This window comes from Pezoporus occidentalis, unplaced genomic scaffold (assembly GCF_034315485.1).
Source record: "Pezoporus occidentalis ecotype Australia unplaced genomic scaffold, CSIRO_AGI_Poc_V1 ctg21, whole genome shotgun sequence".
Lineage (NCBI taxonomy): Eukaryota > Metazoa > Chordata > Aves > Psittaciformes > Psittacidae > Pezoporus > Pezoporus occidentalis.
Genome location: NW_026913964.1, coordinates 3,172,428 through 3,195,433, shown reverse-complemented (window position 1 = coordinate 3,195,433; position 23,006 = coordinate 3,172,428). Strand labels below are relative to the sequence as shown.

General features: G+C 43.4%; 1 protein-coding gene and 1 long non-coding RNA gene across 9 annotated transcripts in view; one reads left to right on the top strand and one right to left on the bottom strand.

Annotated features, from left to right (window-relative positions):
• RAD51B (RAD51 paralog B) overlaps positions 1–23,006 on the top strand; it is a 455,666-nt gene that overhangs the window by 24,111 nt on the left and 408,549 nt on the right. For 7 of the 8 annotated variants that reach the window (XR_009964928.1, XM_062619224.1, XM_062619219.1 and 4 more), the window contains exons 2-4: positions 17,579–17,672; positions 18,516–18,629; positions 21,986–22,102. Coding sequence is in view for 7 of the 8 variants with exons in the window: in XM_062619224.1 (XP_062475208.1) it covers positions 17,589–17,672; positions 18,516–18,629; positions 21,986–22,102 (315 nt within the window). In the remaining variant the exon portion in view is untranslated. Of the gene's footprint in view, positions 1–15,866; positions 15,987–17,578; positions 17,673–18,515; positions 18,630–21,985; positions 22,103–23,006 lie in introns of those variants that run through there. The other variant, XM_062619220.1, reaches the window with a different exon arrangement.
• The window catches only part of LOC134163952 (uncharacterized), a 392,100-nt gene that overhangs the window by 55,327 nt on the left and 313,767 nt on the right, over positions 1–23,006 (bottom strand). The gene's annotated exons all lie outside the window — the stretch shown is intronic.

Genomic DNA, 23,006 nt, shown 5'->3' with positions numbered 1-23,006 from the left:
GAAGGGACCTTCCCTTCCTTCCACCTCCCACCCCAGGGAATGGACAAGCTATGCTGCTGCCCAGGGGTCTCAGCACCACTCAAGGTTTTAAGCTGACAGAGGTCAGTCTCCACTTGGGCAGGTGAACTTTGATTTTAAGGGCTGGTAAGGCTCTGGCCTTCAGGCTTATTACTGGCAAGTCATCTACAGGCATGACTATGAATTTGTATCATGGAATGGCTTATTTCTTCTAGGATGGGAGGGGTTTGCTCCATCAAGGGTTTGCCACTTGGTTTACTGCTTCGTGAACAAGAGGGAGGGTACAGAAGCAGGAGGTGCCCACAGTACCCTCTCTGCTTTTGGTCCCTGGGCAGCTGGCACAGATGCCAAGGGAAAAAGTGCTGTCTTGAGAGAAGTGCTAGGGAGGGCTGGGGATGTACTGGTTAGTTTGTGTCCAAAGGCACCACTTAGAATACAAAGCTATGCTTTTCTATGGGAGTCTTTACTACCCGCAGCAATGCAAAAGTTGTCTGCTTACCCCAAAGTACGATTGCCTAAACTTAACTCTGAAGTAGAAGGGATGTTTAAAATCTCTAGCCCTCTTTTCCTGTAGGAGATTCCTGACCTACATCTTAGTGGAAAAATACACCTAGAGATATGCAAGCTAGTGCCTATTAAGCACTATAGGTACTAAAAGCCATACAGTTCTGTGCTCCATCCTGCTAAGTTAATCATGCTGAGAAGCGGAATACCTTGTCTCACAGAACATGCTGCCATGTGGCTACACCACTTTAGGACCTGAACAGTACAAACGCCTACTCAGGAATGCATTTTGCATTCTAAAATGTATTCTTAATTCCATGGGTTCCAGTGGAAAATGTTTGTCATGCTTAAGAGAGAGAAGACTGAGATCCCATATAAGCTTCATTACTACTTATAATTTACTTGAGAACATCTAGTTTAAAGTTTCAGCTACTTAACTGAGACTCTAAAGACCAAATGTGGAAGGTGACTTGTCACAGCCTTGGAGCACATCGCACAACTGCAGACTGCACTGCAAGTGGATTCTGTGCAGCTCAGGTGCACAACCAGGATAAGCTTCCACCATGCAAGGGCTGTGATGAGTGCAGGGGGTGATACAAGTCCCGTTGGTGGCAGAGAGAGGACTGGTGGTGACATCTACATTCCCAAATCTTCAAGACCTGAACAGGTTGGAAGCCACTTTTCCAAGTTCTCTGTATTTGGGACTTCTCGTAGGTCTAAACAAACTGGCAGGTTTTCTGTTCTAAGGGAAGCAGACCATTTCCTGGACACCTTACACTGGAGTCTGGGCGGCTCACCTCTCTGTTTGTAGCCACTGGATTTTCTGATGTGAATGGCCTCACAGTATCTCAGAAAATAGCAAATTTTAAATGGTAATCCCGAACACTTGACATCAGCTTGTATTTATGCTTTAGTCAATTTAGGAGCTAAAGACCCCTAAGTATCTGGTGGGTTTTTTCATGCTGTTTGTTTACACTGTTGTGGGGCATGGTGTCCTGCTTTGACGCTATCATGAAGAGGAAGGAAATAGAAGCAATTTGCTCTTTAATAAAAATAAGTAAACATATGCAGTTGAGACAATATTTATTAAATATGTGAGCTGAGATATGCACAGTGTGGTAGATCTCTGGCCTTTCAAATATGGGACACTTTCCAGCGCAGGAATTTTTCCTTTGTGGTTAATCCCTTTTGCAATGTATCTGCATTGCTACTTCAGTATGGTTCTATACCTAGTATTTTGGGGATACGAATAACAGTATTTGCCTTCCCTTTACAGTTTTCACTGAAGGATCTCTAAGTGCTTTTCACAAAATTGTGAAATAATTTTCACTTCAGGCCTTGAAGTAGGTCGGGATTAGCATCGATCAGGAGCTGTTGGAAATGTCCTGGCAGCTCCCAGGTGGTCATTTCAGAACTGGGAAAGGGAGTTTAACATTTTACCCATTCACCAACTTTCCAGATTTCAGGAGTGAGTTAATAAGGTTCCAAGAAAGTTGAGGACCTGGGAAAGTGCTACCTGGTTTCCACCATCTGAATCTATCCCAGAAATGGTTTTGTATATCATCACGTCACTCCATCTGCCCAAGTCAAAGCCAGCACATGAAGGGACTGTTAGAGCTGATAGGCAACACGGTTTTATCTTGTGCAGAGTAAGACTGATATCCCTCTATTTGCTACATAATCCCATCTCCATCAGTAGAATACTTTTGGGTAGATATTGCTAGGGGCAACAAGCCATGATAGAGGCTAAACTGAGGTGACCATCTGCTCTATCAGCTCGTGTTGCAGTTACTGCAGAGCTTATCTATGTTGCCGTTTCTGTTGTCAGACCACTCATCTGATACCACAGCTCTTCCTATTGCTCCCATTTCTCCATCAGTTCCTTTGGTAACCTGTTCCTTTCTGTGCCTTACCTCCACTGCAAGTCCATGCTGCAATCACAGGTACCCTAAGTCTTCTATCTGCACCCCACCTTTAGCAATGGAACACAAATGTACTGATAGCTGACAGGCTGTAGTTTCTATTAAGGCCCACAACAGCTGCAGTTGTCAATGCTTTGGAAGGCAGAAGATATTTTACATGCTTTCTTCCAGGCACAAGTATAGCAGCACGTTCACAATTATTGTTCAGTGCCTCTGCTGTAACACCCCCACAATGGTACATAATAGGCTTTCAGGGCTAAAATCAGCAAAAAGCTTCTGGTCAGCCTTTGATTTTCAGTGTATGTGGAATAATACATAATTTCAACTGATCCTTCATATAAATACATATATACATTGTGAGTGTGCATGTTTAGATCCATAATCATAGCAGATGGCCTCCATGCTGCACCACTGACTGCATCGTAACTTCTACTGGCAAAGAAGAGCCACCACCAGCTGGGCTGCCAACAGCAGTCCGGCCCACTCACTGCCACTTTCCTGAGTATATGCGATCCAGAGAAGATCCAGAACAAGTCTCTGCATACACATGAAACAGGTTAAGATCTGAGCTGACTGTCCTTGACCTTGCAAGCTGTGTGTCTGCTTGCTTTGGTACCCAGTAAGGCCTGTTTGATCTGGGAGGGGGTTAAAGCCTCTTACTGATGAGCATTCAGCTCATAGAGCGGGGTTAGGTCCGTCGTTTTCAAACATGTTTTACGTAAGGTTTTAACATCAAATTGATGTCCTGCTCCATCTTCAATAAAAAGTGGGAGTTTTCGCCCTGGGGACCTTCTGATGTCTTTGATAGGGTTTGTCTTCCCCTCTGTGTGCATTTTCTTACTGCTAATGACAGCAGTGTGTGTCCAGCCTGAGTCAGACCCATCCACTCCTCTTCCCCAGCTAAGGCATCAACCAAAACTACTCCCTCCCACCCAGGCTGCTGTGCTGCTTGTCCCCCAGTGTCACACTGGAAGGCAAATCCCTGCTGATGACCTGAACGTGCTAGTGGTGCCAGTGGAGAGGGGCACAGCTGATGGCACACGAGAAGCCTCTTTCGTTGGACTCTTGCAGATGACACACAGTGTCCACATTAGGCAGGTGCTAGGATGTTCTGGCAAACCAGATTTTTAACGGTATGGTACAGTCATCTGGCTCCTCAGCAGGGGCTGGCTGGAGTTAGCATGGCAATTGTATTTTGGTTGATAAATGTGATGACAAGGCACAGTTGCCCTTTGATCTTGCAGTGAGCACAGCATGGTCCCCATAGCATGCTTATGGCAGGGCTTTGTGCTGTGTGACTGCTGAAAGCAGCATGAGCATCTCCAAACACCATCACAGGCTACAGTTACCCTGGCCTGAGCAAAAGCCAGGTAGGCCAAGCATGACACTGATGGTGAAAGCGCTGTTGCCACTACACTGTGTCCCAGCAAGTCTGCCCATGACCTTCTATCTGCCTGTAAAGCCAGCGGAAACCTGTCCTTCACTACTGCCATGTATGGGCCATTAAACACTATTTCTCTCCTTTATCTTTCATCGCCCCAATCCTGTCCTTCCTCTCTGCCTCACCAACTGCCTCCTGGCAAGGTCTTACTGTGTTAGGGCTTTGGTGTTCATCTCAATTTCCTGGTTTGGATCTGGTGATTTAATCCTTGCCACTTGACAACTTTTGCTTGGTTTTGGACTCCACAGCACTGTCATTTCCAGCTCTTCATTGTCACCTTCTCACAGACTCTTTGTTGTCTCTCCTCCTCCACGGGAATCTCTGCTCAGCTCAGCTGTGTGCCCTATCTGGGTGACTCCATCCAGTTACACAGCTTTCACTGCTATCTCCAATTCACATCTCAGAACTTCTGCCTCCCTCCTAGCTCGCCACTGTATCCCTACACCCGCATTTTTCTTGTCTCCTCTGGCACCTCTTCCCAAATGAGTTACCAGCAACTCAAAATGCCAGAGCCAGAGCATATTTCTGCTCCCTTTTTGCTTCCCATATTCCCCACTTGTCTGTTCTCTCTGGTAGACATATAATGGGGGAGGCAGAAACATTTCTGACCTTCTCTGCTGCTCTTCCTTATTTGCCTGGCCTTTATGTCTTACCACTTTGTCCTCATGTCCTGAGGTCTCCCTGCCAGTTTGGTGCTGGTGTTCCACATGCCTGTTTCCCATTACTGATCCTGTACACAAGATGTTTTCTTCAGCTGACCTGCTAGAATATACCCTTCTCCCCATGCCAGTCTCTCTCGCTGGCCCTGAAAAACCCAGCAAATTAAATCATCTGCGTATCTGTTTCACATATTTATGAGTGAGGTACTAATCCCTGCATAGTGAAAAGGTCACATGTACAGAAGGGGAAATGAGGACACCAGCATTAAAGGGAGAAGTGGAGGAAGGGGCACCGAGAGCAAGGGCAGGACAGATGTCAAGGAGGTGATCTTACAGTGTTACAAAAAAATGCAGATAACAAACAACAGCAGATCACAGTATCGCTGACAATCCACATCAGTGCTCCTGCTTTGATAGTTCTGCATTTGGTCTCACTGCTTCCTGCTCCTACCACCTATGTCTTCAGAGCAGAGACCAAATCCTTCAACTGTCTGAAAATATGCATAACGAAGTTAAAAAAGCAGCAGGCCCCCTCTTCTCTGTGCCTTGTGATAACAGACACCTCCCCTTCCACCCCAGTGGGAAAGCTGATCTGTCAGGATAATCCATGTGCGAGGACAGCCCTCCCAGGTCTCTTTGCGAATGCTCCATCAGAGCAGGGAAGCTCTTTCCGGCTTCCTCAGCACAGCTCACGTGCTGTGCAGGTCCCAGTGGGCAAAGAATTTGCATGTGATGCCATTACAGTGACCTCCTGAAACCTGGCTCCATTTCCCATCTGCTGTATGCTGTTACTTTCTCAGAACACAAAAGCAGGTGAAATGTCTGCTGGATGCCACAAAACCCTCTCTGGCTGCAGCCATGGTAAAACAACCCTCCTTAAAGCAATAGAGAGATCCTTTTGTGTGCAAGAACTACTTTCAGATTGGGCTGGGGTTTTTTATTGCCTTATAAAGGATTCTGCAGTGAGTGAGCTGGAGATCTGACAGTTGCATCCCAGTCATATTTTAACACAATGCAGACAGCAGATGCTTCAAGAAGATTGTTATTTCTTCGTGTACATCATGTCTCCAGGGAGATTGCATATTCAGGGTCAAGGGCTGTAGGGGGCTGGCTCTGCGGCCTTGCAGGAGGAATTTTCTGTTTCCAGCAAAGTGTATCTGTAAAGCACAGGGTGTTCTGCCAAGCCTTCTGTATGGAGTCAGCAGGAAATGCTGCTCCCAAGAGAGATTTTACCTACAGCTCTGTCTGGGATAGCTTTTATTATAATAATAGCAGTTGATCAAATAGCCCCCAGTGCTGCAACACCTTGTAGCCTGAATATCAGGGCTGAGCCTGAGCAGAGGAGCAGCACTTACTCATTGGGCTGTAAGAAGGTTATTCATGTGGGGTGGTGGTGTGTGTGTGAAACTGTCTGCCTCTGTAAAGGCAGGCAGAAACGGGCACTTTGTAACAGTATGATGTTTTTGAAATGCAGATAGCTTGGCCGAGACAACCATCAAGGACAGAAGACCTTGCAAGGGAGACAGTTAAGTCCAAAAATGCAAGGAAGGCTCTCACAGGGTCCCCGCTGTACACACTGGCAAGGCAGAGATGATCTAAGTTTTAATGAGGTTTTACAAAGAAGCTGTGTCCTCCTACTCCTTATCATGCACGACCGTTAATTTATCTGCTTTACATATTGAAGGGTCAAGGCTAAGCAAGCACACCTAGAATGGGAATTTCCAATTCCTCAAGACTTAGGAATCCAGACCTTGACACCAGCGCCTCTCAACCCCAGCCCTGAGAATATCAATAGCTATCAGTAAAATTCAAGTACAGACACAGGCACTCCAGGGTGGCAGCTTACAACCACAGTGATACATTGGATGCTGAAATAAGTAACAGCACTGGATGAGAACCAAGGGGAACACACAATTCACTTATTACTAAATTCTACATCAGACAAAGCTGCTTTGAATTTCCATGATTGTTTTCCTAAGGGACAGGCAAAATTTAACCAAGGAAACGACATTTACCTCAAGTGCTACAATCCGCACAAGGGAAAGGAAATGGTCTTAGCAGGTATCCTCCCAAGCCTGTAGAGCCACATGGGGCATCAGTCCGTCTTTGCAGTGTGGCTGGCCTTCAAACATGAACTGACCCACCATGTTCCCCCACTGTCATGCACGGAGTTTAATGGTGCCAGAAATGGTAAATGTCAGGAAGCATTTGTGCGGTGGAATGTTGAAACTATGGTTGGATAAAACAGTGACCACAAGAGAGGCTGAATATATATTAAAGAGCCCTTAAATGGATGTCACAAATAGCCCTGATTTCTCTCTTTACCCTGCAAACGGCTCCCATGTGCTTTAGTCCCCTTGCAGGATATGTAGTAGAATTGAGGATGAACACAAGATGGTTCAGAATGCCTGCCAGAATGTGCTTTTCTGGCACCTAGCCCACCCTCTTCCTAGGGATCAGCAGCGCTGCAGTAGCCAGCCTTGGAGGACTGGGGGTGAGGACATCCCTGTCATACCTCCTAGAGGAACAGGGAGTCTGTCGTAATTCTCTGAGCTTCCCCAGTCAGCAAATCAGATAGAAGCACCATGCTTGGCCACGATGTTTGCATCTATATCTAACCTTTTCGGGTTTTGGAGTAAGTTTCTGAGGTGTATACCTGGAGCACAGTTATTCAGACACAGTGTGATAATAAATTTCATTTTACTCATCAGTCCTCCTGCCTTGGTGTCTATGAACAACGTCTTGCTCTTCTTAGTTTCCTTCAATATCCACAGTTTTGTGGCTGCAGTGGTGGCAGCAATTTCCTTTTCTATCCATGTTTTGAACAGGCAGAAGGAGAAACTGAGGCACTGGTAAGCAAGGACAGTTAGCAGTGGGAAGGAGAGACTGAGGGAATTCATGCCCATCCCAAGCTATTTTTTCCATTTCTTTTAAAATATGTAGTTTTGATGTTATGTGTTGACTTTGGTTGTTGACAGACTGCATGAAAAGAGCCCATGTGTTACTCTAGGCATTTTGGCAGATACGAAGGAAAGCTATCCAGCTAAGATCAGCAGCTAACCCACAACAAAGCTTAATCTCCAGCCAAAAGCTTAATCCAACAGAAACCAAACATCTGCCCTTCTCGGGCTCTCTGGGATGGAGACAGAGGTCTTGGCTTCTGGGGTGGCTCCAGAATTGTTCTTCATCTTCTGACTCCTCCCAGATAACAAAGCAGGGCATGTGCCCTCGCTCTGTCGTCTAGGTAAGAGACTGCGGCATAGGGTGCAGATGCCCAGGCTCTCCAAATTTCACCTACAAAACCTCAGACTGAACCGTATGTAGATCTAGTACAAATAACAGTGTCCCTCCCTTGCCCTGTAAAACCTTCTCCTATTTCTGGCTTTTCTCTCACAGCGTCTCTTTTCAAACACAGCAGATTGAGACCATTATCCCTGCAATAAAGAGTGGGCACACTGCTTTTTTTTTTTTTTTTTCACTGTATCTCATTCCTGACCTCTGCTGCTTTTTTACTATTCTGGTTTATAATAGGAAATTGAAAGCTCAAAGATTTTCTTCACATCTGATATTCATTCATACTCTCAGCTTCTTTTTTTTCTCTGTCAGATTAAAGGCAGACAAAAAGAGAGAGCCAAACCTGTGTGTTTATGATCCGTATTTTTAATACCCAAAACCCTGATTATTTTCTTAGTCTTTCTTTCTGTAACTTTATTAATTTCACTGACCTCATTGTGGATCCTCATCAGTGTAAGAAGGAATTCAGGTGGTATATTGAAAGAGTATTTGTTTTAAAAACAACATTGACAGTTAAGACAAATGAGTCTCAAGCTCATCTGCTCACTTAGAATCATAGAATAGAATCATAGAATAGTTAGGGTTGGAAAGGACCTTAAGATCATCTAGTTCCAACCCCCCTTGCCATGGGCAGGGACACCTCACACTAAACTATGTCACCGAAGTCTTTGTCCAACCTGGCCTTGAACACCACCAGGGATGGAGCATTCACAACCTCCCTGGGCATTCCATTCCCAGTGCCTCACCACCCTCACAGGAAAGAACTTCTTCCTTATATCCAATCTAAACTTCCCCTGTTTAAGTTTTAACCCGTTACCCCTTGTCCTATCACTACAGTCCCTAATGAAGAGTCCCTCCCCAGCATCCTTGTAGGCCCCCTTCAGATACTGGAAGGCTGCTATGAGGTCTCCACGCAGCCTTCTCTTCTCCAGGCTGAACAGCCCCAACTTTCTCAGCCTGTCTTCATACGGGAGGTGCTCCAGTCCCCTGATCATCCTCGTGGCCCTTCTCTGGACTTGTTCCAACAGTTCCATGTCCTTTTTATGTTGAGGACACCAGAACTGCACACAATACTCCAAATGAGGTCTCACAAGAGCAGAGCAGAGGGGCAGGATCACCTCCTTCGACCTGCTGGTCATGCTCCTTTTGATGCAGCCCAGGATACAGTTGGCTTTCTGGGCTGCGAGCTCACACTGAAGCCGGCTCATGTTCATTTTCTCGTTGACCACCAGCCCGAAGTCCTTCTCTGCAGGCTGCTCTGAATCTCTTCTCTGCCCAACCTGTAGCTGTGCCTGGGATTGCTCCGACCCAGGTGTAGGACCTTGCACTTGTCATGGTTAAACCTCATGAGGTTGGCATCAGACCCACCTCACAAGCGTGTTGAGGTCCCTCTGGATGGCATTCCTTCCCTCCAGCGTATCAACTGAACCACACAGCTTGGTGTCATCGGCAAACTTGCTGAGGGTGCACTCAATCCCATTGTCCACGTCACCGACAAAGATGTTGAATTTCCCAGCCCCGATGACTTGTCTAAACTCATGATCTTATCATTAAAGCCCAGATATTTGAAAGTGACCACAGATTTAGAGTGACTCAAGTTCTACTGGTCCGGGTCATTTCTATCCTGATTTTCTTCAGATGGCTCCTGTTAAAAGTATGGCAGCTGTGCACCCCCTGGGGCTAAAAGTGTTTCAAGGTGTAAGCCCTACAAACAAACCAGCTCAAATCAGAGGCTTTAAAAAAACATTTGGCCTTTGTATATGAGTTGGTAAGTTCCTGCTGAGAGGTGATGGATACATGCAGCTCCCAGTGGAAGCTGAATGTGAGCTGGCTGAATTAAACTTTTGTTACAGTAAGGTAGTGGAGTCACGCAGCCCAGGAAACACCTTTCTCCTCTGATGCCATGACAGCATACCTATGATGAAAGTCAGTGATGAATGCAGAATGGTTTTATCTTCTGTCAGCCCAGAGACACCTTTATTTATGGTGCACTTTATTTTTCAAAGCCGAGAGCGGCTCTTTTCATGACTCTTGAGTGTGAAAACTCCTGAGGTTTGGGAAAATACGCCTTCAATGACTGGATTGAATTGGATTGGATTGACCTGTGATGCTTACTGAAGATTTACAAACCTATATGCTAAAGACCACTGAAATAAAAGTTCAGTTATCAGACAATCAATAGGACCCACATTCAGCTAAACAGCTAATCTACATTCAGCTTCTCACTGTACAAATGTCCTATTTTACTTCAATTAAACACAGGCCTAATTTGCTGCTTAGTTCATTTATTATAATTTTCTGTGATGATTTAAAAAATAGCTATCATTCTGTAAAATCAATTTGTCATGGGCAGTCAATGAGGATAATGTGATCATAGCTATGGCATCATGCCCAAACAGTGAATGGCAAACATGCTTGCGTGAATACTCTCTACAGTAATTGAGTTTGTGGTAGAGAAGTTCTGGGGCGATATTTGAATATATTATTGCTGTGTGCTCATCCCAGTAAAATGGGTAAGTAGCACTGTGCTTCAAGGTAAAAAATAATCACCATGGAATTAACTTGATGTCTTCTTTCCTCTGTGCGTAAATTCTTCTATAATTATACACTAAGATTTTTTTGCATCTGTTTGCCAATACTACTAACACATGGGACTCTGGGTCTCTGGTTTGATTTTGTTTGAGACTGTGAAGTTCCTTGTAGATGGTGTGTGAGAGTGACTACCATTCGCTTGCAGGGCATGAAGATGTCTCATTCTTTCATGGCCAGGCAGAAAACTGCAAGGCACAAACAGCGCATGAGTGGAGACCATACTCTGCTTTCTCTGCCCACGTTTGGTGTTTTTTTTCTGCCTTTCATGCCACTCAGCCATCTTTGGAAACAGTTCAGCAACATCTTCTGGGGAGGATGGTGAGGACATGGGAGGCAAGTTTCCTTTGTAGTCCCAGCCACAGGGGTCTCATTCACCGCTTTAAAAAGAAGTAAAATGAAAAGCATGCAAGAGCCAAAGGCTCCAGACTGAAACGATTCATGGAATGAAATGTTCCAGGCTTTGTTTGTTTGCTGGTTTGTGTGTTTGTTGTTTGAAGTGAGAGCTATTGGGCTCAGTTCAGTTGCTGGGTTATCAGAGCGATGAATCTGTAACGTAATAAAGTGAAGACTTCTTTTCAGAAAAAAACAGGCAGTTTTACTGATTTGGAATATGCCTCCTCAGGTGGGGAGATGAACAAAAATATTCACAGCAGGGTTTATTGGGTTTTTGTGACACTGTACGTGAATGAGTCTGCCTTTTTTCCAGGGGCACCCCCATTTCTTGCAACTGTACAGTGGGTCTGGGATCTACTGTTCTCTGCTGGTGTTGTCCAAGCAAAAAAGCTCATCTCCCAGTAAAGTCCAATAGCTCCCATTGTCTCTTTTCTCCACTGAAGAACTCTGCAGATGGAGCAAGGGCTGCACCTGAAAGCAACAGATGTCCTACCATGACTGCTAAATCTAGGCACCATCAGTACTAATTTCATGGTGTCTGTGTGTGATGACAAGGGGTACACAATGCACTTTCTCTGATGGCTGCTGTGAGGTGCTTGGAATTTTCTAGTCTAATTGCGGCTTCTCAATAGAGGCTGGCTGCTGTGACAGATCACAGGGTGACATGCTGGATGCACACGTCCCCAGAGAACCAAGCTGATCAAAGGGGAACCACTGAACTACTGAGTTTTATTCACTGGTCATAGTGAAACAGATGTGCTTCACAGGACTGAAGTCTAAATATAGCTCAAGTTTCTGAGTAACAGGGTATATTGTAGTTTTTCCATGCTTTAGCAACAAAAAGCTGCAGCGGGTACCTAAGGATCACCTAGGTTAGATATTATCTGCTTTGTGCAATGCTACTAAAAGCCTACTGCTCTGATATTTGTCATTTCTTGGTTTACCTCAGCATCCGAGGGAAAGCTACAGAAAAATTTGTGGCAGGAGTGGTAAGATCTCATGATTGCAGGCATCACTACTGGGACAACCCCAGCCCCTCAATAAACAAACTCAAGACAAGGCAGTAAAAAAGGGGTGCTGGTAGGGCACAGGTGAAAGGCAGGAGGAGGTGAGGGGGCTTTTATGTAGGGTAAATTTGGTTTAGCAGATATGGGTAAAGATCTGCTCTGGTACCAACAACTCCATATCGATTATTATGCTGCCATTCTATCAGTTTATGGCCTTCTCATCTAACAGAAACTTAACATGGAAATATGACGAGGCCAAAGACTTGAATGATTCCTGCTGTCCCTTTAACCAGAAAAAGCTAAATGAAGTAGGAAGCTGATCTTGGAAGGTAATCTGCTTAGATGAGTGCAAGCTAAAAGTGGAATAATCCCTGAGGTCTCTCATTTTGTTTGCTGTAGTTTGGGCAGAAAGCAAATGCAGCTGAATTTGCCAAAGCTGTAATGTGCAGGTGAGTCTGTCCTGCCTGTAATAGCAGCGAAAGTGGCTAGTCTGCTTTTCTGTAAAAAGGGTAGGAGGTCCAGATGCTCTCTTTCAAAAACTCTATACTGCTGCTGAGCATTTCTGAAATGGTTTTGGGGGTGATGGGTAATTCTGAATCCCCAGTGGCACATGTGGAGAGGCAGAAAACAGAGAAATGCCTTCTGTCTGTCCTGAGAAAAAGGCTGCTTTTTCCTGGTTGTAAATGTGTGTGGTTACACAGGTCCTCACTAATACCTGAGGAGTATTCATCATAATTTGGCTTAATCCTTCCTGAGCCGGAGGGAAAAGGTTAATTGCCTGGGGAGAACCATTTATCTGATCCACAGACAGTCCAGAGGATTGAGGGAGGGAGAGAATCAGTCAGAATGAGAAGATGAGCTAATTTTTCACAGGTGTTTTTCTTGATCTGTTTATTACAGCCAATGATAACAGTGAGGTTGTGCTGAGCAGCTTGTAAAAACAACAGAAAAATGGTTTCCCTTCTCTCTACCCAGCCCTGGAGCAGATGCAGCTGAGAAAGTCTCAAGTGAAGTAGCTTTGCTAAAGCTGTGCTGGTATGAGCAGTGTGGAAGAATGCATTTTTAACCAGGGTGCAGTTCTCCCTGTGAGATCCCTTAATTTGCCTTTTTTAGAGATGTGGGAACCTCAAAGGGTTGGAAGTAAATCTGCACCTCCTTTGGGGAGACTGCAACAGAGAGAATAATTCATTGGAGGTTTGTTTGTGTGCTGTTATTGAGGAACCATTGGGACCCTAATCCCAGGAAAGCATGGGCTGGTCTATAATTGCTTTCTAGTCTTGGAAGCACATGGGTGTTCAGTTGTGGGGTTTTTTTCAAGAATGTGGTAGGCATCAAGTAGATAACCCAATGGAGTAAGAATATATTTGACTAATTAGACATTAGTCAGTAAGAATAAGGTGGGGAATTGCTCTGAATATCTGAATTACACCTGTGAGGCAGAGTTGTTGCTGTGTTCTCACAGATTAAACTCTTTTGGGGAGACACTTTCCTTTCACAGGGGTTGGGTAACACTGCTAATTTTAAGGCAAGAATTAATGGTTGGTAAATAGCAATAAACCCAAGGACTGCAGTCAGGATCAGTGAGCTAATGCTGTTTTAGTAATTAAGTGAACGATCTGAAATGTTCCAGAATGTGAAAGTATTATCTAAATATGCTCACAAAAGGCTTCCTTGGGTTTGAGGAAGAAACTTTTCTGGGGATTCTATCCCAGAAAGGAAAAAAATTGCCATTATCTTTTCAGTTCTGGAGGCTTTAGGAATTACTTAACTACTGAATATTTATTTGGATCAGAACTGGTAAGTTTCATTCTGTGCCCTTCAAATCAGACTCCATCCCTTTTGGCTTACCCCTAGCAAGCTAATCTCCATTCCCCTTTTTATTCTAATTGGTGTGTCTGATGTGAGAGCACTCTCCTTCTGTGAGACTTTGTTGCTGTTATGCTTTGCCTTTCTGTAAGTCTTGCTCCAGTGTTGCTGATTTAAAGGACCATCTTACATTAATGTGGTGAAGCTCAGTTCTTATACTCATCTCTTAGCTTTATTAATCTCTTCTTATTTAAAGTTCCAGGAGCAGCTAAAAGCTTAGACCAGAGCAGCTCTCTGCTGCATTATGCCTGACACATAAGTCTATTGGGCTGGCACTACTTACTCTGTTTACAGTCTAAATAGGTAAAACCAAAACTGAGAAGTAAAGCAGATACCCTGTCATTACAAGGCTTGACCAAGGTCACAGAGCAGAGCTGTTTGCAGAGAGCCCTGACTCTCTAGTGACTGTCCTCGGCAAACATACAGAAGCTGTGGAACTACCTTCTGTGCTGCTGCTTGCTAACACTGAAGTGCCAAAGCCTATGTGAACACTCCCCTGATTATCCTCTGGATATATAACAGTAACTTTCTCAAGTTACACAGAGAAGATGGTGCATGATTATTCGTCAGTAGGTTTAGAGGGATATCTATGTATATGAGAAGTAGATAGTGGAACAGTCGTGACTCCACTGAGAATGCATACATCTTGCAGGAGAGGCACCAGGGAATACTGGTTTTGGTCTCAAATCTTCTGCAGGACTTGTTTGGTAAGATTTGCTTTTCTCGCTCAACAAAATCCCAAAACAGTTCTCTGGTTTAATACAGGTATTCTGTTTCTGTAGAAGATGGGAAGGAAGCCTATTGGCTTGGAGGTGAAGGGAAGCTCTGCTCATTTGTGGGAGGGACAAAAGTCAGCACCGCAATGTTACTTTTTCCTGCAGCTCTGGTTGGAAGGTAGGGCTACCGCTACACCTGTGCGGAGCAGGAAGTACTGCTCTGTGACACAGTTACATTATGGTCATGCCCTCTTGTTTTCACTGATACTAACCCCCAGCAACAGACATCCTTTGCTTTCCCTTAGCTTTTCTCAATTGTGAGTTGTTTTTTTCCAGTGAACTTTTAAAGGCCAACTACACTAGGAGGAGCTCTTCCTCCATGTCATCTCTTCTATCTCTGTTCAGCTGGTTATCCAGTAAAGCTCCGAGTTGCTTTTGTATGGGCTGCTTCCTCGTTGTCCAGGTTCTTAAGCCCTCTGTACTTCTTTGAGCATGTAAGCTCCCTCACTTCAGGGTATGAAGGAAACACTAATTCCACTGAGCCTTTTTGATACTAGGGTTGTTGGGCATTTCATGATAGTCAGCTCCTTGCTACATTTGGAAAAGCAGCTGAAGTGTTCTGTATTTCACAGCTTCGGTGTAGCCTTTCTTTTCCAGTACAGAATAAACTACAGCCCTGTGGTTGTTAAAGCACGGGCCTTCAATAAACATCCCAGGTAATACTGGTCCATTTTTTCCTTCAGTTAGGTTAATTTCTGGAACTGTAAAGATTATGCAGACAACATACATACAGTACTCAGTGCTTTCTAGGATAAGGTAGAGTGACTTGGAAAACTCATCCTGCAGATATTAGTAAAGTCGTGTCAGCCGTGTTTGTTGACTGATGCTGTCACATTCACACTACAAGGTGATCACTTCTTCAGTCAGCATTTCTCCCACACCTGACAGCAGACCTGATGTCTGTAAGCCCTCAACTCGACGACAAGAATCAGCATTCCAATACTCTTTACTATAAATGAAGGTATGCATAGCACTCTCCATGCCGAAGGCTTTCCAGTTCGGTAGGTGCTTTATGTGCTTTACGTGTAGAACTTTCTGGGTCACAGCGCCATCACAGGCCGCGGAGGTGGGGAGGCGGAGCGCGCCCTCCCGCTCCCGGGCGGCATCGCTCCCGGCATGCACTGCACGCCACCGGCACTCGTGGGTGCGGCGGGATTGGCTGGAAGAGCAGCCAATCGCGAGTGAGAGCCTTGCCCAGGGCCCCGCCCCCCTCGCGCAGCCGCCGGGAACGTTTGAAAGGTCTGAGGTACGCGGCCCTCCTCCCGGCTCGGCACCGCCCCGCCCCGAGCCTGCCCCTGCCTCTGCCCCTGCGGCGGGAGCGGGACTCCAGGTGCCTGCGGCGCTGCCGGGGTCAGGCGCGGGTACCGCAGCGATGGGGCACGCGAGCGCCTGAGCCCCCTGGGCTGCGCGGTGGGAGGGTGTCCGCCGGTGCTCTCCTTCAGGGCGTGGGGCTGTAAGTGTTTTTTCTCCTTCCAGGCGAAGTGCTAATGCCAAGCTCCTCTGCAGCACTTGGTGTAAGTCCATGCCGGTATATGTGCATTTTACCCCCTCATGGGTGTCCTTGTCTACTCGCCGGTCCCGGGGCCGCCGAAGGTGCGGGCAGTGCTCCTGGGGGACCACTGTGATCGCCTCAGTCAGTTGACAGAGGTTTGTGGTGTATGTGTAAAGCCAGGAATCACCATCATGTGCGAGGTAGCGTGCAGGTTGTGTAGTTGGTAATGAAGCTGGCAACTCAAAGGGCACGGAACTCTCCAAACTTTGATTTTCCTGCTGTCTAAAGAAGGTTTTGTAGAGGGCCCAATGAAGTTTCCATCTTGCGAAGATGTGAGGCCTTTGCATCTGCAGAAGTAGCGATTTGGCATTATGTAAAGGCCTTTTTATTTTCCTTAAGCTTAGGGCTAATTAAATACCAGGAATATTGTCTAAATAATACGTGTGAAACAGTCTTATATGCTTGAATATACATGTAGGTTAGGAAAGCTTGTGCTCTAGGTCGTACTGGGCTGAATACTGTCCTGTGGAGTTTTGTTCAGTAGTGTGTAATTCATAAGAAAATACAGGGACCAATGCAAATGGCTGAGAGCTAAGGGGAGAAGGATTCCTAGTGGCAGTGCAATCTTACCTGCTATGTAAAACAGCCTTAAGGCTCATCTGAAATAATCAGGTATGCTTTAAGCAGGACTCTCAATAAATACAATTTAACACCCTGGTGGTGTTCAAGGCCAGGTTGGACAGAGCCTTGGGTGACACAGTCTAGTGTGAGGTGTCCCTGCCCATGGCAGGGGGATTGGAACTAGATGATTTTAAGGTCCTTTCCAACCCAAACCATTCTATGGTTCTGTGATTTTGAGTGAGTGAATATTCCACAGTTGATGCTGCCTTGGATTAATGGTACTTTTGTTCAATTTTAAAATAATATTTACATTGTAGTTCTCATTGTTATATGCTTAGCTTTGGCCTCTGATTTCTTCTACACTGTTGGCTAAAATAAAGAGCTCCTTGTTAACTGTGTTTGTTTCATAAATTGTCACATAGAATGATATGTGTTTGACTAGTTTGACCATGTTGAGTAATGCTGAAGTATTTTTCCAGCCCTTCAGTCTTTCTGCTGTCTCCTTTCCAGGTTCTTCCTGTTCTTTCAACATCTGTCGCTAATCCTGGGTCACCAGAACAGTGTTGTGTTCTAGGAGTATATGTTATAGGGCTAAGTACTTACTATGATTATTGTTTGTGTTTAGGCATCCAAAGAGAACCTTATTTCTTTCCAGTGCAGTATAGCATGAGGAGTTCTTGTTCAGTTTACCACCGAGTGAATTCCAGCTTTCTTATGTCCCAAAATCACCTGTCCTGTAAACATTGCTGACTCTACTGGCATCATCTCACACATGGTCAAATATGAGGGGATATAATTTAACATAACTGCTTTCAGAGTGATAATATAATGTAACATAGACTTACGTGTATCACAGTCGTTTTTATATGAGCACGTATATACAGACACACATGCAAGTGTGCCAGCTTTCCTGTTCTTTAGCAGGAGTGGGTGAAATTGGCCACATATCATACTCTAAGCATCTTTCAAAGTTTTGGTTTGTTTGCCTTGTAGACTGGTAATCATGGCTGCTAAGAAACTCAGAAGAGCGAGGTTGTCTCAGGAGCTGTGTGAAAGGCTGAGTCGCCATCAGATCACTACCTGTCAGGTAAAAGGGTTATTTTATACTTGTGGGGCAGAGGTTTCGTGGGAGGTTGGTTATTTGTTTGTCCAGGTTTGGTTTTTATTTCTGTGTTTTCATGCATATACTGTTTACTTCTTTGAGGTTTAATTTACAGGGAGCTTTACTTTCTATAAAATAGGGGCATTGCACACTCCATCTGGCTTGCTGCCTTGTAAAAATACAGATTTAAAGTGATAGATGCTCAACTAAAACATTTAAGCTTCTATGTACTTACTACCTTCACTTCTAAAGAGCCCAAAGTTGCTTTATTTTAGCAGAGGTGTGCAGCTACTACTTGTGTTGGGTAAGACACTTATTTGTGAACACTTCACAAAACACATGTATACTGTATAACTAGTGTGTGAACATGCTGTGAAGTTACACTGTTAGTTATGGGTTGATTCAGCAGTACGTTCTGAAGTTGCTGTTACAAATGTGCTCACCTAAAGAGAGCCAAGAGGCCATATATATTTCAATAATACGCATCACAGATGCAGGATCTAGGCCTAGGACTGCGATCTAGAAGACATGCTGTATTTTGAATGTTATTTTTAGGTAGATAGAGACTTCTGTGGGCAAAAAGGTGCTATTGCAATTTTATTACACAGCTCTTGAATGTCTGGTCCTTTGACTCCATGTTCTTTAAAATATAAATATAATTTCTTTTAACATACTGATACCAGAGAAAGTTAGGAGAAGTATAGCATAGTAGTGTATGACATACCACAGTATACATTCCATGGGTTTACCATCTAGTTGTGTATATTGCATCAGTTTAGTCCTCAGTCTTGATTTCTAGGTTGTAATCTCTGATCTGTCATTTTTCAGGACTTTTTATGTCGTTCCTTCTTGGAGCTAATGAAAGTGACGGGACAGAGCTACTATGGTGTGCAGAAGCTTCTTTGTAAAGTCAGCCGAGCTTGTGCTCCCAAAATGCAGACAGTAAGTGTGTGCGTGTTGATTGCATCTGGTTTTGATGCAATTTCTGGGAAAAAGCTGAACAGTGTCACTCATCTTTTTACATGGAAGGTTTGCAATGTCTCAGTTTAATTGCACAATAAAATAATACCTCTATTTTTGAATGTAGATCTCTGAGGCACTTTAGTTTGATGCAGTGACTTTTATTAGGCTTTATATCCTCAAGAGATTGCTCAGGCTTGCAGAATCAGTTCTGAGTGCAATAGGGAAATATGCCATTCTGTCTTGCAATCCAGCATCTAAAAATTGCTTCTGGTTTGGACCCTGCAAAAAAAAAGCCAAAACCAAAACACAAAAGCATTGTTTAAAAACAAGCAGAGAATAAGAACGTCAGTATAAATTGCTTTTAGACATAAAATGTGTGTCAAGAAGTGTAATTATACTGAAGGTAACTTGAGGATTTTTTCTATCCATGTAAGTGAGCTGTAGTGTGGTTTTAGGCTACAGGTAGCCTAACTGGGCCAAGTGCAAGAAGGAAATGCATGTTAGGTGCAATGTAGGGGCAGGATTTTGTTTTCTTTTGAATTTGAGTGAAAAGATGTCAGAAATGGGGTCTTTTTAGAATAGAGAGTACATGGACAGTTCTGGCCTGTGTCAATACAGCCCGTTTGTTATTTCTTAAAAAATAAAAAAGCCCTGTCAAAGTTTATGATGTGTATTTGGCCTAGGAACTTTGTAAAACTTTAAATTCACAAGCATGCTGCGTTAAAGTTAGTGATATGCAGAATTAATATGACTTGTACTGAGTGGATTAAAAGTGAGCTAATTACACATCAGTATTCAATCAAATTTCTTTGCCAAGAAGCTGGACATATACTGAAGCTTGTCAGACAGCAGTTGTCAAGAACTGTTAATACAGAGTCAGCATGTAGAATCATAGAATCAACTAGGTTAGAAAAGACTGTTAAGATCATCAAGTCCAGCCATTACTTCAGGACTGCTAAGACCACCACAAAGCTGTATCTCTGAGGGCCTTATCTGCACAGTTTCTGAACACTTCCAGCTACAACCAGCTATGTACATGCATAAAATAAGGAACTGTAGTTCCAGAACAGAGGATGTTGGCTATTTTTAAGGTATGTGGATTGAATCTCTGCAAACACAGGATTTCAAATGGACTTCAAGTGAGAGTGACTGATATAACATCATGACTGATACAGCAAGAATGCTTGACAATGCCTTTGAGTAAAAAAGTAAATAGATAATAGGAGTTATAAATAAGGGAAAAATACTGTCGAGATACAGTATGGGAAGCACCAAGCAAAATTTAAGAGTATGACAAGATCTGAAATAGAACTCTAATTTCTGGAAAACTTGTCTCACAATATAAAGTACAGAGTGAAGCTTACAGAGCTTCCAAGAGAAGTTAATGAAGGGGTGACTTGATCACATGATATGCTGAGTAGAAAAAGGTAATTATATTAGATGTCTCTAGAGTCCAGCTGAACAGGATCTGGTGACTGGAAGATAAATTAAAAAATAAGTCCCTGAAATGAGATGTAATGACAAAATCCTTAGAAACTGACATAAGTTACCATTTGAAAAGATCATCTGAGGATGTGGTAATTTTTCATTCACTTGGACTCCTGATTTAACTGTTGAATTTTACTTTATTTTTTTACTGAAAGTCTGATTCAACCCTCATTTTCTGTGTTAAATATGGAAATCGGAGTTTGTTAGTCAGGAAATGTAGACTAGAATATTGTTTCCATGTTCTGTGGGTTTGGTTTTTTTCCCAGTCTATGGGGTTTAAGTCCTGTCAGAGGTTGAACAAAAAAATTATAGAACTATGTTGCAAATACTTCTTAATTAGTACAGTATTCACTCTTAAAGTGAACCTGAACATAAACTCTGATCCTTTTGAGTGAGGTAGAATTCATTGTTTTTTTGCATTGGCCTGTTCTGTGTCTTGAAAACTATTTTTCAAGTTTATTTCTCCTCAGTAGAACTGAAGAACAGAGAAGGTCTGAATGAAGTTCAAATATTACTCTAATATGCTACCTGTCATAACATAGGGAAGCACTGTAGCATAAAAAAAGGAAGGTACAAGCTGTTGTCCCTCAGCCAGCTGGTAAAACTAGCTGGAAGCCTTTCTGATCAGCTTCAACAAAAATGCTCACTTGCTGGCCCAGCAAGTATGGACTAAACCGTATAGGATTCAATAGTGTATTTATTTACCTAGCTATCGATGAATCCTATGGAGGTGCTTCCATGGTACACTAAATTCCCAGCAGACTATCTTAAGACTGGGGTAAATCTGATGCCTGCATTTCTGTAAGGCATAGACTGTGGTCAGTCATGGCAGGCTATGGGACTACACTGTGACAGGGCTTTGAGAATCTCTGTTATTGGCACAGGAGTCTGAAACCTTCAGGAGCTCTTAACTGTAGCTACAGCAACAAGCTTTAGATCAAATCAAACTTCTGATGTTCAGGATGCTCAGTGGTTGAAGAATGTGTCAGTTTCGGCATCAGTTTTGGCATATGTCTGCAAGATGTAAGCAGCGCCTGTTTATTTTGGAAACTTCATGTTCTGGTGTTTACAGATCAGCATTTGCATTTTTTTATTTCTTCTTTTTCTGGTTTAGATTGATCCCCTGAATGAAAATAATACTTATGAACTAGAATTCTGATCTTAATCTAGTCCCAGCTATTTTCTACTCTATACCTGTCATGTCTTCTTGACCAGCCTTCCTTATAGAAGTGGAAAATTATGAATGGCTTTGGGATCACCCCAGGCTTGGTCAGAGACTTGGAATCTTTAGCAAACCTTTCTTTCAATCCAGGTAGTTTCAAATTGGTAATGAATGTTGGCCAGGAAGTTCTTGGTTTAAGGTTTCATGTAGTGTTTTGTGTTGGTCACTAGTGACATGTATAGTGTTTACTTGTTTAAAAGTTGGAGTTTTACAGGTTGAAAGCAACCCTTGTTGAATAGAAGCACAGAAATCATTTGACCTGTCATTATTAAAGGCTTATTATTTAATACCGTGATGAGGAAGACACGATAAACTTTTACATTTACTCTGTGAACTATAAGTAGGATATAAATGTGAAGGATGATGAGGTAAGGGAGGAATACAATTGAACATAGTAAGAGATTGCTCATTGGTAAGTGTTAAGTCATTCCAGGCTGATGAAAGCAAATGCAAGAAGTTTGCTATTTGGTTGGACTTGACGATCTTAAAGGTCTTTTCCAACCTGACTGTGATTCTATGGTTGTGATTGTGATTCTATGATTTCCATTAAAAAAAAAAAAAAGGAAAAAGATATTTTCTGATTTGTGTGTTTGCTTACTTTTGCCTTTTCCCCCTCCTCTTGTAGGCTTATGAAATGAAACTGAGGAAGTCTGTCAATCCCTCTTCAGCCTTTTTATCTACCACGCTGCATAGTTTGGATAAAGTCCTGCATGGTGGAGTGCCCTGTGGATCCCTCACAGAGGTAACTCATTCAATATATTTTCCTGCAGTTGTGCCTTATACCTGTCCTGTGACAACAGGTGCTTTATACACAACATACACAAAATTTTTCAAGAAGAGCTTTTTCCTTTTGTTTGGTAGAGGCTGTACTTTTTTGGTGTCTGTTCCACCCCCCCCCCCCCCCCCCCCCGGATGTCAGGTAAGTGGGAAAATGAAGGAATTAAAAAATTTGGTGATGTTATTTTCCTTTAAAAAGTAGGAAAATTTTGCAGGAAATTTGGGAGAATTGTTGGCTGGATTTTACAGTGGCAGAGTTGCAGTGGTTTTATGGTCAGAGCACAAGGTGCTGAATCAGGAGCCTGCCCTTTTAATACTGACTTATGTGGAGACAGCGTTCTCACAGGAGAATGCATAATTGGTACATAAACTCTGAATAATCCTAAAAGATACAGCAAGGCCATGAGAGGCCTAAAGAAGCTTAAGCAAGCAAGATAAGAAGAAGCTGGAATTCACTGAGTTAATGAGAACTGTGGACTGTTGGCAAGTTTTCGAGGTCAAGTTCTCACACCTGTGCTTAACCAATTATATGTTAGTCACTAAGGGTCTTCAAGACATGTATCCAATCATAATATGCCAAATCACTGTAACTGCATGTAAGAAATAGTATATAAGGAGTTAAGGCTTTGTAATAAATTTGGCAATAGCTTGATCACATTGATCGTCTCTGCGTTGTCCGTGACTTCCGCATCAACAGAATTATTCTGACTTTACCAAGTCATTAGTTTTTATGAAGGTACCATAAGCAATCAGGACAAAAGTGTGACACATATAGTCATGAGAATGACTTTACAGAGCTGTAATATATAACTAATTTAAGCAATAAATATATAACACATTCTTTGTTGAGAAAGACTGGAATTAAGGGC